The sequence below is a fragment of the Misgurnus anguillicaudatus genome, chromosome 19 (genome assembly GCF_027580225.2).
Source record: "Misgurnus anguillicaudatus chromosome 19, ASM2758022v2, whole genome shotgun sequence".
NCBI classification, from domain to species: Eukaryota; Metazoa; Chordata; class Actinopteri; order Cypriniformes; family Cobitidae; genus Misgurnus; species Misgurnus anguillicaudatus.
Window position 1 is genome coordinate 47,855,384 of NC_073355.2, and position 16,756 is coordinate 47,872,139.

The following is a 16,756-nucleotide window of genomic DNA, read 5'->3' on the forward strand; positions in this document are numbered from 1 at the left end:
CCAGCACACCAGCACCAAAACACAACATATGCTGTGTCATAGGATGCTGGTGCTATTTCTGGTTTGGTGCTGGTTTAGCTGGTGCTAATGCTGGTTTGGTGCTGGTTTAGCTGGTGCTAATGCTGGTATGGTGCTGGTTTAGCTGGTGCTAATGCTGGTTTGGTGCTGGTTTAGCTGGTGCTAATGCTGGTTTGGTGCTGGTTTAGCTGGTGTTAATGCTGGTTTGGTGCTGGTTTAGCTGGTGCTAATGCTGGTTTGGTGCTGGTTTAGCTGGTGTTCACTAGCCCCAAAACACAACATATGTTGGTCTTGCTGGTATGCTGTTTTTTTCCAGCAGTGATCCTGAACAATTAAACAAAACAATCATTCCACTTCATCCAGCAGTACAAATCCTGAACAATAACACAATAAAAGTCCCACTACTTCATCCAGCAGTACAAATCCTGAACATAACACAATAAAAGTCCCACTACTTCATTCAGCAGTAGCCTACTATCCTGAACAATTACACAAAACAATCATTCCACTTCATCCAACAGTACAAATCCTGAACAATTGCACAATAAAAGTCATTCCACCAGTACAAATCCTGAACATTAACACATTAAAAGTCCCACTACTTCATTCAGCAGTACTATCCTGAACAATTACACAATAAAAGTAATTTCACTCCATCCAGCAGTACAAATCCTGAACAATAACACAATAAAAGTCCCACTACTTCATTCAGCAGTACTATCCTGAACAATTACACAATAAAAGTAATTTCACTTCATCCAGCAGTACAAATCCTGAACAATAACATAATAAAAGTCCCACTACTTCATTCAGCAGTAGGTCTAGGCTACTATCCTGAACAATTACACAATAAAAGTCATTCAACTTCATCCAGCAGTACAAATCCTGAACATTAACACAATAAAAGTCCCTTCACTTTATGAAGTAGTACATTGTCTCAACAGTTACACAATTAAAGTCCTCTCATTTCATCTAGCAGTACAAATCCTAAACAATTACAATATAATAGCAGCCAACAGAAGTGTGTTTTTTTCCAGCAAACCAACCACATTGTACTTGGTTCATAAACCTGAAGTGTGCCTACATTAAGCTTCCACTAGAGAGCAGCAGAAATCAAATACAATTATTAAATACAGCTTTAAAGAAAGTAAAGAAAAATCACAAACTGCGGACGACATTGAGTCATGAATCATAAAACCATCAACTAGACAGATTTAATCTCTAAAAAAACCTCTGCTAAATAACTTCTGCCAAGAACATTTAAACTTAATGTAAATGTACAAAGTGTGAAAATAACTGACTGCGTAATTGCCCTTCAAACATTACGTTTTAAAAGGAGGATTATAATAAATACTGCAACTAATCTATAATGATCGGTCACATGCTGCAGGGTTGGGATGTGTCCTCAACGTCAGACACCTGATCTTATTTAACCACATACTGTACATGCACAAACTCATTTGACCTTTATACATAATCCTCATGATTTGTGTGTATGTGCATGTAAATATACTGAAATACTTTGAGATGTATGTGACCCTGTACCACAAAACTAGTCTTTTTTTAAATTAAGATTTGATGTATGAAAATCTGGAATCTGGGGGTGCCTTTAAAGTTGTCCAAATGAAGTCCTTAGTAAGACATATTTTTAATGCTAAATATTTTTTTATATATTTACAGTAAGAAATGTCCAAAATATCTTCATGGAACATAATCTTTATTTTTATATACAGTTGTTTATGATGAATTTATTAAATTCAGATTAACTTTAATCAAATTCTTTAATATGCACCACTGATTGGCCATTGCATTCATCCCCTCAACAGGCACGACTGTGATTGGTTAAAATTCTCAACACTGCAAAAATAATGCATATGTAATCTGATTCAATGTGAACAGATCTAAATCAAATGCTGTCATCAACGCTTGACTTCATTTTCACATTTCATTTTTGATCATGACAGTCATAATAATTTTTGGTTTAAGCCTAAAGGGTCATGGTTGCCCCCCTTGTCTTGAATTAAGGGGCATTTTTATTTATCTTGGTTGCGTTTTCACCAAAGCCTTAAGTACTGTAATTTCCTTCCATGTTACGTGAACGGACCATCCATCATTAAATGACTTCTAAATGGACTCAAATGACTGGGACGGTGCATTTAAATTTCAGTAAAGTCCTGTAATGTGATTTTGGGGGAATTTAGAGAGAGACTTCCCCAAGCTGTGGAAAATTGAGTTTTCTCTGGATCATCTGAAACAACAGGTTAATATTTTGCACACAAGTAATTCTGCTTTTAAATCTCGTGTCGTGTCATTTTCAGTCAGATTCTCTGCTACAGCCGCCCGCCTCATGGATCATGATTGTTGAGTGATGCACCTTTCAGCTAATAAAAACAGAAAATATTTCCTGGTGTTGATTGGTTTGAAGAAGGGATATCCTAACCAGAGCCATTGAAAAACATAGCCCGTCTCAGATTGCTTTTAACCAATGTATACATTTTAGTAAAATATGAATGAAGTCTTTGACTAAATTCTGATTGGGTGGGCAAGACAGAAGATGGGTGGGCTTAGCCCATGCCTAGAACTGGCACAGTTTGTGGTCCAAAGTCACATATGTAGAATTGATCAAATGAAATCCCACACTGTTTCTCTGTTTGTACATGAGAACACAACACATGGGTTGTAAACTCATGATTAATTCTGAAATTTAAAAAAAGACATCATCAAGCATTACAGATAATGACACCTAAAATCTGCATGATTAATGCAACTGCTGGAGATCTCAACTAAAACACAAAAAGCAACACAAGCACAGACATGTTAATAACACATTAACACCTAAACCTCGAGAGTAAAGCAGCTGAGTCACTCAATCCCTGACTGTGTAAATAAAAAAGTGTGAAGTCAAGGATTTACATGAGCTCCAGCACCATCACACACGTACACAGATGCTTTTCACCCACTTTAAATACAGTAAAGTTGTGTGTGTAGATCTGAATAAACAATTTATTTACAATGTTTGGTGTCAGTGGGTGAAATGTATGTGATGAGTCACGATGAAGCTGATAACTCGTGTCTGTTTTTAACCTGTGATGTCTGTTATTGTGTCTTAGGTAGAGAGGTAATAGGTGAGAGGTACACCTGTGTTGTGATTGACAGGATTAGAGGAACAAACTCCACCTAAACATCTGTTCGGCATATGGGGACTTTTGCTGAAGTGTCCCGTTTCTCACAAGTTTCTTAAAAAAGACCTCAATAATCTCAAATGTGTCCTCTGTTAAGTTTCAGAAGAGACCTTTACAGCTTTGCCAAGACTCAGTAAGTGAACGTGATAATGTTTTGATATGAGATATTTCCACTAAAGTGCTCGTGCGTGTTTGCACAAAGTTAGGAAGTCTCAGCTGTTGCTCTTTCGTAACTCGAGAGACTTTTGTTTAAAAGCACTTAAGTTGTTGACATACGGAGATCATTAAAATTCAATTTCATTTATTTGCCTTTCACCGAAGCAGCTACAAAGAAAACACCCAAACGAACCCCGGGTGAGCCGAAGGAGAAAAAACTCACTGAGATGTTAAAGAAAAAACTCTGTCAGTGAGCTAGGTTTTTTTTTTAGATCTGTGCTGAAATGCTAGAGCAATAGCCATCATTTCACTGTTAGACCCGATATAGTCCGGTTCTGAGTAACCCACTTACAGACAAAATAAACATGAAAATGGTTTCATGTCCTTTTTGACTAAATAACTTGTAAGATGTACCATTATGTAAGCAAAGTCAGCTGTGATTACTTTTATTTATTTTGTGTCATTTATTTTTGGTCTATGGTTAGACGTTTTTATTTTTATTTTTATTGGCAGCCCAAATTTTGCCTTGTTTTAGCCAAGACGTCTAGGCTGTCTTTTGAACGCAAAATTGGTTGCTGTAAGCTTACGAGAAAATTCCCAAACTAAAGTAATTAACGTTATCAGTGGTAAAGCATTGTGTCATTTAAGTGCGATTTATCTTCGTGCGTAGGTTCTATGCCAGCTACGGCGTAGGCTATGTGTAGGCTTTACGTAGCCTGACGTGCACCTCTGCAAATTTGTAACAATGCGTCTGTTCCACGCGGATAGCAAGCACTGTGATTGGTCAGCTAGAAGCTCTCCCATCAGGTCCTCATACGATTTCCACTAACGACGGTAAAAACAAAAGATGGGTCAAGTTGAGGAGTGATAAACTCAAGCTGCAACAATAGTCCTTGTCCATTTACCTCCATCACAGCTATCTGCTCAAATCATACACAACAAACTGCTTCTTCTTCTTCTTCTTTGGAGGGTTTATTCATATATATATATTATAAAGGCTAGATGTCTTACGGCACAGTCTCTAACATCATCATCGGCGGCCATCTTGTCACAGGCAAGCTTTCAGGTGGGTCTATGATACCTGATGTAAGGGGAGTGATCTGCATCTTGCCGAAATCTTAACAGATTTACAAATTGTTTGGTTTCTTACAAACGTTATTAACGTGTTGTAAGGGTGGATTCAGTACAGTGGTTCAATCTGTAGGAATGCCAAAATGACTGAGAAATGTTAACAGCAAGATGGTGTAAAACTGTATATTTTTGTTCAATTATCACCCTTCTGCAACTTATACCAATGACGGAAATAAGTGCAGTTATAATAGCAAAATATGTGGGAGAGCATTGCTAGAATAAAAATATATTGAATTGCAATATATAGCGTTTAAGTATTAACATTAAATCAAAACTAAACAACAGATTTATAAATGAAAAGGTTTAATAAAAGTACTGACTTAAAGTTACAATTGAAATGGCTCCCTTGACCATGTGACTAAACCCAACATGATACATTCAAACTGACCAATCAGAAGACCACCTTTAACCCCCACTGTATTGGATAAACAGCTGAGACAACAGTCTTTGATCATATTTCAAGAAAAAATTAGCTGACCCCGTTGGCAGATTTTACAAAATCACTTAAATTTAATATTTTTGGTCTAAAAACTAGACTTATTTTCTTGGGTCGTTTTGCTGAAGAAAATACATCTTAATTTAAGAATTTTTTGATATTTTTACTGAAAAGACGACAAAAATACTAAGAATTTTTTTTCTTGAAAATAATTTTTTTGCAGTGTGTATCTTAAAATAGTTTACACCATTGGAAAAAAAAGAATCTCACACTGCAAAAAATGATTTTGAAGAAAAAAAATTCTCAGTATTTTTGTCTTGTTTTCAGTGAAAATATCTAAAAATTTTCTTAAATTAAGATGCTTTTTCTTGGTGAGCAAAACGACCCAAGAAAATAAGTCTAGTTTTTAGACTTGAATTTTTCTTGAATTTAGTGTTTAAGAAAAATTTTCAAGATTTTTTGCTATTGGCAGATTTTTTTTGCTTGTTTTATGTACAAAATCGCCTAAACTTGATATTTTTGCTCTAAAGACTGGACTTGTTTTCTTGGGTCGTTTTGCTCATCAAGATAAAGCATCTTGATTTGAATTTTTTTGGATATTTTTGCTGAAAACAAGACAAATATACTGAGATTTTTTTTCTTGAGAATAATTTTTTTTTGCAGTGCAGCTTTCCCAAGAAATGTGACATGTTTAGCTTTTTGTTTTTGAGTTAATAGTGAAATAATGCAGTGTTGCTCCCACGGTACATTGAAACTCTAAGAGGTTAAATGTTTTTTTTTTTGTCTAAAAACTAGACTTATTTTGTCATTTTGGTCATCAAGAAAATGCATCTTGACTGGAGTATTTTTAGATATTTTTACTGAAAACAAGTATACAAAAATACTAAAATAAGTAAGAAAGCAATATTTTGCAATGCAGGGAACACACATACTGATAAAGTGCACACTTTTTAATGCACTGTAAGTCACTTTGTATTGAAGCAAAATGCATGAATGTAAATGTAAAATGAGTAACATCAGATTTATCAAAGAGATCTCATAAAATAAACTTAAGGGGGAGGAAGTGAACATATAAATGTTATAAAAACATGAATGTGTGTGTGTGTGTGTATGTGTGTGTGTGTGTGTGTGTGTGTGTGTGTGCGTGCGAGAGCAAGCAAGATAAAAGAGAGTAAGGAGGCGGACCTCTCTCCATTCAGCAGCAACTCTTCTTCAATTCAGAAGAAAGAGAGAGAGGGAACACACACGGCTCTGTGTGAAGTGTGTGAGAGAGTCTTAAAGAGAGAGAGAGAGTGAATAGAGAGGACACACATAGCTCTGTGTGAAGAGTGTTTTCTGAACGAGGGTTCGAGATGGACGCGAAAGTGGAGCACACACAGAGTTCAGGGGCCATTACAGATGAAGATGTGTCTACGATCCAGGACACATGGAAGCCTGTTTATGAGAAGAAAGAAGATGCTGGTGTCGCTGTACTCATCAGGTACTCTCTCTCTTTTTCTCTCTCTCTCTTCAGTGTGCAGCCTTCGCTTTACAATCATTAAACCGTTTTTTGAAATGTAGTTATTCTCATGGCACCAGTGAACCATTTAACCCTTAAAAACACAAACACGTCAGTGTTCTTTTCATTGCAAGAACGTTCCATCCACTTTCATTGTTTATAATCTTTAACTAACTCCTAACAAACACACTAAGAAATCCTTTCAGTATTCATTCATTCACATTCAGACCTTCGGTTAGGGACTCAAAAAAGTGCAGTGGTTTGATATCTGAGAGTTGCAGGTTTGATTCCTGCAGCTTTGAATTTTCGATCCAAACATTGTATAGTTCAGGTTAATCCAGGAGGACAAAAGGTTGTGAAACTAAATCCCTGTGCTTGTGTGACGGTAAATCGAGATGGATTTTTTTGATTGTATGGAAAGTAAAGCGAGTAAATTGGATGCAGGAGAGCTGCTGGAGTGTTGCAGTGGGGTTTATTCACCGTCTGCAGGGAGATTATCAACACACATACACACGCACACACACACAAATGAAGTTTTCCTTGTGTTTATGCTTTCAGAGATGAAAGCTTCAGAGGTAATCTCTTACCTTTACACCCCATGTGATTGTGTGCGTGCTTGGAAGGCCTAACCATATGTGCAATCTCTCTTTTTATCTGTCTCTGTGAATGTAGCTCTGTTTAATATAAACACGACTGATGTCACGTGTCGAGCCCGAGAGTTGAACTGCTCTTGAGGTTGATGTAAGAATCACAGAGCCGCAGACTGAAGCATGAATTTAAAGCACATTACAAAGACAGCAATGCACTTCCTATTATCCCAATTTTGACGGGTGCATGTAGGCCAGGACTCCATCTGTCCTTTGGGCATCATTTACATCTCACCTTTATTTAAACAGGAGAATCTCCTCCGTCTGTAAGCTCACCATCAGCGTTTGATTCATCTGATGGGTTCATGCAAAGCATTCGGGGAACCAAAAATCCTCATCAACCTATTTCTGTTTTTTTTCTTCAGATTATGTTTCCCAGAATGCTTTGCATGAGGCTGTTATTTTAGATTTATTCTGTAAAGATAAAGACTTTTTAATGTGTACATTTATAATCGGCAGATTATTTTTCTCACTATTGTCAAGTGATTTTTTTTAAAGACAATGATTAGGGCAGATTATCCTTTCAATTGAAGAGGCAGAAAATGGATAAGAACTCAAACTGTGTGATTATCAGTGTTGGGGGTAAAGCATTACAAGTAACGTGCATTACGTAATAATATTACTGTTCTGAAGTAACAAGCAAAGCATTACTTTATAAATGTACATATTTATATTTGAGTTACTTTTTTAAAAAAGTAATGTGAGTTACTTTTCATGTTTAATTAATTTGATGTAAAAACAACAATGTACTACATTAAACTGAACGTATTAACGTAGATTTACGCACTCTATCAATACATTCACACGGGGCGGAAGCGTTAACGCTTGACAAAAGGCTTGTCTGAAGCATGGCCAACAGCCAATCACAGTAGCCGCAACACATGCTGCGGTCTTCCATAAATGTAATTGGCTGACTCTGCCTAGGTTATTTGCATAAGGCGATCTGATTTGCTGACGTACGCATTGCCGCTTGAAAAGTTGAGAAATGTTCAACTTTTTCCGCAAGCAACGGCAGTGACGCGGCGCCGACAGATCCACAATTCAGTTCGGCAACGCATGACGTAACTCATTGAAAGTGAATTGGAAGCGTTACCGCTTACGCCCCGTGTGAACATACTGTATTCGTGCGCAGCTTGACATTTTTGTGATGAAATATGCAATTTCTGAATGCAGAACTTCTCAGTCATAAAAAACACCTGCAAGGCCTGAAAGAGATCAAGCCTCATATAAGAAAAAGTTACGCAAAAGTAAAAGTAACGTAAGCATTAAGTTCCATGAAAAGTAACTAAGTAACGCAATTAGTTACTTTTTTGGGGAGTAACTTAATAATTGTAATGCAAATAACTTAATTAATATTGTAATGCAATACTTTAAAAAGTAACTTTCCCCAACACTAGTGATTATTTTGAATTGGGTGACAAAAGAGTCGCAGTTTGCGCTTATATGATTTCATGACATAATAATTTTAAAAAAGAAGTAAAAACTTATTAAAGTATTGGTATCTATCATGATCGGTAGACATCATTCTAAGTAATCGAATATCGGTATCGGCACAGAAAGGTTGTATCGATGCATCTCTAACAAAAATACGCACCATATTTGTCAAATTAGCATATTTCTTATGCTACTTTAAGGTTTTTATGCTACTTTAAGTTTTTATGTGTTCGCCGCGTCATATTAACTAACGTGCATCATGCATCATGTCAAAATATGTGCCTGCTGCAGACGGTTCGAATGGGTTTATGATAAAAGAGTTCGCATTTGCCAGGTACTCGCTTAATATCATGTGTAATTAAAGTTTTTTGTATTTTTTGGTGAATGTGAGCGTCTCTTTTATCATAAACACTTTCTGCACTTTTTTGACATGACGCACATAGGTTTAAATGATGCACCGAATAACATATTTTGACATGACGAGCCACATGCATGACATGCCGACCATATATTTTGAATTCACGTCCCTGGGAAAAGAAGTCATCAGCCGCCACGTTTACAGGTCAAAACTTAAAATGTATGTTGAATTGACTTGGTGCATTTGCAATTTTTTACAGTGTAATAATAATTTCCTTTACTTATTTTAACATCTTCATTTTCAAACTTGGCACTATTATGATATTTTAGTAAAAAAACAAGCACCCAACAGGCAAAGGAGTGATAAGAAAGCATTTAATCCAGCACTCTATGTCTTTGTGTGTTTAAAATAAAAAGTCTGAAACTTGCTCTCTGCGGATGTTTTAACATTCCTGACTGAAGCATTTACAATCAACCGGTTATTAGGAAAACCATCCATTAGTTTTGAGCCTGCAGATCAAGTGCATGACCTTTCAACTGTAACATGAACTGTGTTACATCAAAGCATAAACATACATAAACACGATAAATCACATGTTTAAATGGAGCTCAGTTTGTCAGTAAAGAAGAAATTCCAGGAGAAAGAGGTTAAATATTACATCTATACTATCTCAAGAATGCTTATCTCTAGCCCGGGTCAAACACACCCACATACATGTGACCCTCTTTTGTTTGACATTTCATAGAAAGCATGTGTATATTGAAACCTTTATAAGACTGTGAACTTTATTCTGTATGTGCTATCCAATCTGTTTAACACACACACACACAAAGATTTTTAAAGGTAGGTTATTTTGCTTAAGCAGTATAGCTTAATGCTTGTTTTTTCAAACACAATTGCAATGCATAATACTTACATAAATAAGTAACCAGTGTTGGGGGTAACGCATTACAAGTAACATGCATTACGTTATAAAATTACTTTTCTGAAGTAACAAGTAAAGTAACACATTACTTTTTAAATGTACACATTCATATTTGTATAATGCAAGTTACTTTTTTAGTTTTATTTAATTTAAAAATGTATGTCAATATTTTTGTGATGAAATGTGCAATTTCTAAATGCAGAATTCTTTAGTCATAAGAGCATGCAACAGCCAAGTAGAAACAAGTAGCGAAAACGTAACTTAAAAGTAACGTAAGCATTACTTTTCATGAAAAGTAACTAAGTAATGCAATATTGTAATGCATTACTTTTTAAAGTAACTTTCCCCAACACTAAGTAACACTTTGACCTAACTTAGTCTTAGTCTTAACTTTTTGAAAATACTCAACTCAGTTAAGAAGCTTAACTGCTTGATTAGTTTACTTAATTAAGATAAGTTACTTAATTTACTTAATTCATTTGTGTTGGGACAACATCAATCATTTTCATTGACTAACTGAAACTATCCAGCGGATCGGGTTCCCAGCATGCTTTGCTTGCATGACAAATGACATTACATGTTAAATTAAGAAAAACTGTGTTTTTAAAGATGCTGTAGTATGTAATTTATCTAGGCAAAGATGAGTAACGAGAGCTCTGCACATGGTAATCTCCAAACAATTAATTATTCCTCAAAATCTGTATCTTCATCTGATACAGACTCAAACATAAGATCTGTTTACACACACACAGAGCTACTGAAGGAGATGCTCTGTGAAACAACCAATCAGAGCAGAGCTCAACATTATTATTTATTATTGACAATTTAATTCTGGGGGGAAATCCTAGGGTTGTAAATAGACATGTAAAACTGTCTCTTGATAATTTTTGCACTTAATAAAGCCACAAACCTTCTATGTAGATATCAGAAGACAAACAGATTATTTCAATGCATTCTTTGAAACTATTACGAAAGATTAAAGTTATGTGGACATGTTATTATTTGTTATTCTGTAATGTTGAAGTTCCCTTTCAGTCGGTCACTACGACGTCACGTCGTGACCGACAAATTGGGAACTCGCTTAGAGGGACTAATCTGCTTCGATAACTACTAAAACGCCAATGAACTTGGCATTGAGGTATTTGCATAATGGTGGCGCCGCACCACCAGGTGCGTATATAAGCAGCAGGTGCAAATATGGAAATTAGCTTCTTTTCGCTGAGAAAGCCGGGAGAATGTGACCGGCCGACAGCAGGGAGCAGCACCTGTGGCGACGGGACGTGACGTCTCCGTTCCCTCCTTCAGGGAACGAGGGTTACATCAGTAACCGAGACGTTCCCTTTCACTCGGTCACTACGACGTCACGTCATGACCGACGAATTGGGAATCCCTACCAAAACGCCACTAGGAGCTAACCTCTTCCAGTGTCTGCAAAAAAAACCCTCCGATTCCACTTAAGGAGATGGAGAAATAGGATAAAGGCAGAAGGCCGGGCACTAGATGTTCCTTTAACCCCACAGAAGTGCCAGCGACTGGGAAGCGCCCTACCTGAGCGGGATAGGAACGCTGCGGAAGCCACCGCCCCTCTTAAGGGCTAATGGTGGGCGAAAGTCAACCGTAGTTGAGGTAAAATGACAGCCGTGGCTGTGTAAGCAAAGCTGTGCTCTGCTAAGGGAAACGTGGGCTGGTGGGATTAAAGCCACGGAAAAATACTCACAAAGGAACCCTGCTAAGGGACGCAATGTGGGGCCCGAGCCAGACACGTAGGTTCGCGAGGATACAGCTAGTGAAAGGCTGACAGCCAATGCTCCGCAACATGGGCGGCCAAGGTAGCGGAGGAAGAACAATTTAAACCATTACGCATTTTTGTTCTGATGACCAACAAGCTATTTTTTAATGTGTAGATTTAATGTCATTAATTTATTTGTCCTTTCAAAGACATTTTGAAATGTGTTTTCAACAGGTTTTTCATGAACAACCCATCAGCTAAGCAGTACTTTACTCACTTCGGTGACATGCAGGGTCCAGATGAGATGCGAGAGAACGCCCTGCTGAAGAAACACGCCCTGAGGATCATGAACGCCCTCAACATGCTCGTGACGAACCTCCGTGATGGAGACAAAGTCAATAACATCTTTACTCAGATGGGCAAAACGCACGCGCTCAAGCACAAGGTGGACCCAGTTTATTTTGAAGTAAGTACTGCATGAAGAGAACAGAAAAATACACACTACATAATGTACACACTACGTGCTGTATCCTACAATGAACTGCACTCTTCACCTTTTATTTTCCAGTGTGATGAATAAACTGTATGTCATTCATCATGCTAGTATATTAAACATTTGCAATCATGTGTTTTTCTTGACAGAAAATAGCTTCTGTCATTCTGGAGGTTCTGGTTGAAGCTTTCCCACAATTCTTCAGTGCAGCGGCGGTGCAGGGGGCGTGGTCTAAACTCATGGGTATCCTGTGCACAGAGCTGAATAAAGTCTACACTGAAGTCGGCTGGGAATCCATCAAAAACTCTGCTTAGAGCCGAAAGAGAGACTCTCCAGAAGTTACACTGGATATAATTACAGAACATAGTGACAGATGGACGGGCGGTCCGCTTTCTGTCGAGGCCCCGCCCAGGAAATGATCTCATTCTGTGTATATGCATAATTATGTGATGTACACCAAAGATTAGCACAGATACAGTATCTCATGTACTTCGATTCATTTGTATGCTTGATAATAAATAAGACGATAAGAGTGATGAAGGCGATGAGAGATGAATCTTACATGACGGCCAGGATTGTGTCATGGGAAATATCTAGCAACTGTTTATAATCAAAACTAACAACCAGATCAGTACATCTCCCACATACATCATTAAATATTTACACATTCTCCAGATGAACCAACAGCAGGTTCACAAACACTATCAGATATGTGTGTGTCTGCATATTTCATACTTGGTAAACATGTAAGATAAATACTGAGTTCAGCCAAAGCAAAGGATTTTGCAATGATTGGGTATAATTCCTAAAAAAACTGTTCTGTTGTGCACAAGCTGAACTGATTTCTGTTTTGTTCTCAAATGATTTTTTTATGTTAAAATAACTGATTGTAAAATACATTGAAATAAAGCCATTTAATGTAAAATCATATACTGTCACCTTAAATGTATTTCAATTCATTGTGTCATATAAACTCCAGTGTCATTAATATGAAAGACAAGCAAACGTTTCTTAGTAGTAAAAGTGTAAAAGATTATATACCCCCCTTTGTGATGTCATCTGCATGCTTCTTCTGCTAAATGGTTTTATCAAATAAACTTTAATAAGGCATGTGACACCTAAAAAAGCAAAAATATCTGCCAATGGGGTGAGAAAAATAATATTGAAATAAGTTTTCTTTTTTCTTAAACACTTAATTCAAGCTAAATCTTTTCACTCCATTTGCAGATAATTTAGCTTGTTTTAAGCACAAATTTTTGTCTAAAAACTAGACTTAATTTCTTAGGTCATTTTGCTAATCAAGAAAAAGCATCTAAATTTAAGAATTTTTTTTATATTTCTACTGAAAACAAGACAAAAATACTAAGTAAGAAAGTCATTTTTCTTTTGCAGTGTAAAATTACACTCTAATTTCGGTAGAAATTACAGTATTACTGGGTATTACTGGCAACTAGCTGCCAGTAACGTACTGTAGATTTCACATTTATGTTATTTACTGGCAACATTTTGTTCAAAGTTAAATGAACATGAAACATTTTCAGATTTTATCTTCTACAGTAAGTTACTGGCAACCAGCTGCAAAATTACAGCTAATTTTTAATAAAAGGGTAAAAAATTGCTTCCTATAGCTTTCACTGGGACAGTACCCTTTAAAATGGTCCTAATATTTATCATTTAGATACATTTGATATTACTATTTGAGGTACTAATATGCCCTCAAAAGTAGTCATTTGGATCAATTGAAATTGAGATTTATACATCATCAATGAAAATCATCTCTCTATTGATGTATGGTTTGTTAGGACAGGACAATATTTGGTAGAAATACAACTATTTGAAAATCTGGAATCTGCGAAAGTAATGTGCAAAAAATAAAAATATTGAAAAGAATGCATCTTCTCATAATAAACAAAAACAGTTTTGATGTTTACAGTAGGAAATATACAAAATATCTTAAAGAAACATGAACTTTAAAGTACATAATGATTTTTGGTATTTAAAAAATTATAATTTGTACCCATAAAATGTCTTTTTTACTTTTATCTACAAACACATCTGTGCTACTTATGACTGGTTTTGTGCTCCAGGGTTTTTAGGTACAAAGGGGTAATTTTTGAAATACCACTCCCAGATTCCACCCCACCCCAGTGACAGTTAGGGACCATTTTGGAAAATGTTTTCAGGCAGTGTACTATTCACTCATTTAGCCACGATTAAAAAGATAACTGCAACCTTTATCTTGATACAAACTCAATTATAGTAGCTTTAGGAAACTGAAAACACATATACAGTACTTTATACTAAATATTTATTGCATTTTTTTCATCCGATCAGCACAAAGCTTCCACATCTGCTATGATAAGAAGATCTGTGTTAACCAATATCAGCTGTTAATATCAGCTACATCTAAAATGTACACTTCAGCTTCAGACAGATATTTTGATCTCTCTCCAAGGATTGTATGGTACACTCTCCGAATAAAGGTACAAAAGTTGTCACTGGGGCAGTGCATATTAGTGCCTCAAAGGTACATATCTGTACCTAAATTGTATAAACGTATTAAAAGATAAGGGAACACTTTACTTGAAGGGCTGTTCATAAGACTGACATGACGCCTTCATAATCATGATATGACACGTGTCATAAACATGAAGGAGATTTTATGCATGTTTATGACAACTGTCATTAAGTGTCAATCGTGCAGCGATGTCATTTTTATTGCAAAGATGACATTGTTTGGGGTGTCTTTGTTGTGACAACTTGACATAAACCAATACATCAGAACTGACCACTTTTTACCAGTGATACAAATATAATTTGTCATTAAAATGTCATTAAGTGTTAATACTCTGTCAAATAGTTTTATAACAATGTCATGAATATTCTTCAGTTCATAATGTTTTTTAAAGTTTCCTCCAGGTGTTAGAGAAATAAAATCAATCATCCAATGATAATAATATTAATAATAATAATAACAATAATAATAATAATTGATACAATTGTTACATTAAATTAATTAAATGTTTTGGAAGAACAAGTTCTGTTAGTTGTCAGTTTTTTATGTATTGTGCACATACATGAAGTTAAGTATAATCTTTTGACATGTCTGTTGCATTTCATTAAGGTATTTAAAATTATTTGACATAGTATTAATAACTTAACTTAACTTAATAACATTTAAATGACAGTTTAATGTAATGTTAACCCATAAAGCTTGGTAGCTTCTTAAGTTTAATCATTATTTTGCTATGTCATGTTTATGACAAACTTATGAAAAGTTCTGATGTATTGGTTTATGTCAATTTGTCATGACAAAGACATCTCAAACAATGCCATCTTTGCATTAAAAATGACATAATTGAACACTTATGGCAGTTGTCATAAATGTGCATAAAATCTCCTTCATGTTCATAGCACGTGTCATGTCATGATTATGAAGGTGTCATGTCATTCTAATGAACACCCTTCAAGTAAAGTGTTACCAAACATACCATCCCAGTGACAACTATTGTACCTTTTTCCTGAAAGTGTACAAACAACTACACCTGAACTCTAAGCAGAACTGACTTCATACATTCAATAAAAATGCATATTAATAATAATTGATGTCAGAAACACAGAAAAAAATCACATCTGAGATACAAGCACAACTAAATCTCTGAAACTCACATATAAAACTCTGTGAAAAAAAGATAGTTACTGGCTGTGGTAAATGTTTATGAGGGAATGTGCTTGTAGTAGGAGCTTGATATCAATGTAAACATTCACTTTTATCTCATGTGCTGTATATGTGCCGGTCTCTGTGTTGATCTAGCACAAATCCAGAGGAACACCAGACAGCTCGTGTTATCAGACACATATTTAACCTCTGAACTGATAAACTGTACAATAAAAACATTATATTACGACATTATAATAACACACCTGAATCTAATAAACATTACGTGCCAATGCAGAACAAATCAACAAAAAAATAAATAAATAATAATTTTCTCAATATCAGCATTGCAGAAATGTGTTTATACTGTACATACAGTTACTATTCTTCACCTAAGAAGTGACAGCAAATCACAACATTTTAACACAGCATAAATACTGCTTTGTGAAACATTTTTCTTGCAGCTTTAGGGGTTTGTTAGTCTATATTAATTATTATTAGATGTGTATATTAAAACAATACAAGTTTATGGTGTGCGTGTATGTTTCTACAGAGTTACAGCCTGCAGTTATGCACTAAACAATGACACAAAATCTGCCATCAGTACACAAACAAACACACAAACACATAGAAAATGATAATAAACATTCCAAATTATGCTTTTTTATGTCATATAGCCAGAGTATATTTGTAGCAATAGCCAACAATACATTGTATGGGTCAAAATTAGCGTTGTTACATGGCAAAAATGATTAGGATATTAAAGGTTCAGACTTTTGTCCATGTTTAAGTGCTATAAATGGGTTACCAATGCTTTTATCAACTTAGAAAATGTGATAAAGATCAACCCAGTAACTTAGTTTTGGTAAACCATTCTCTGCAAGCATGTGAAAAAATAGGTCATTAAAACTTGTCTCCCTTTGTGATGTCAGATGGGGATAATACCGCCCCTTAATCTGCTCTATATCCAACCACGACACTGCCATTAAGTGCAGAGATCAACTACTTTGCATTTTAAAGGACACATCCAAAACATGTTATAATAAACTATCTATATGGTATTTTGTGCTAGAACCTTTACATACATACCA

The 16,756-nt window shown here is 35.7% G+C and overlaps 1 protein-coding gene across 1 annotated transcript; it reads left to right on the top strand.

Moving 5' to 3' along the window:
* Positions 1 to 6,099: 6,099 nt before the first annotated feature.
* cygb1 (cytoglobin 1) lies at positions 6,100 to 12,935 on the top strand. Its single transcript, XM_055195030.2, has 3 exons — positions 6,100 to 6,403; positions 11,749 to 11,980; positions 12,157 to 12,935. The coding sequence occupies exons 1-3, from the start codon at positions 6,276 to 6,278 to the stop codon at positions 12,319 to 12,321; spliced, it is 525 nt and encodes a 174-aa protein (XP_055051005.1). The 5' UTR covers positions 6,100 to 6,275; the 3' UTR covers positions 12,322 to 12,935.
* Positions 12,936 to 16,756: the final 3,821 nt, after the last annotated feature.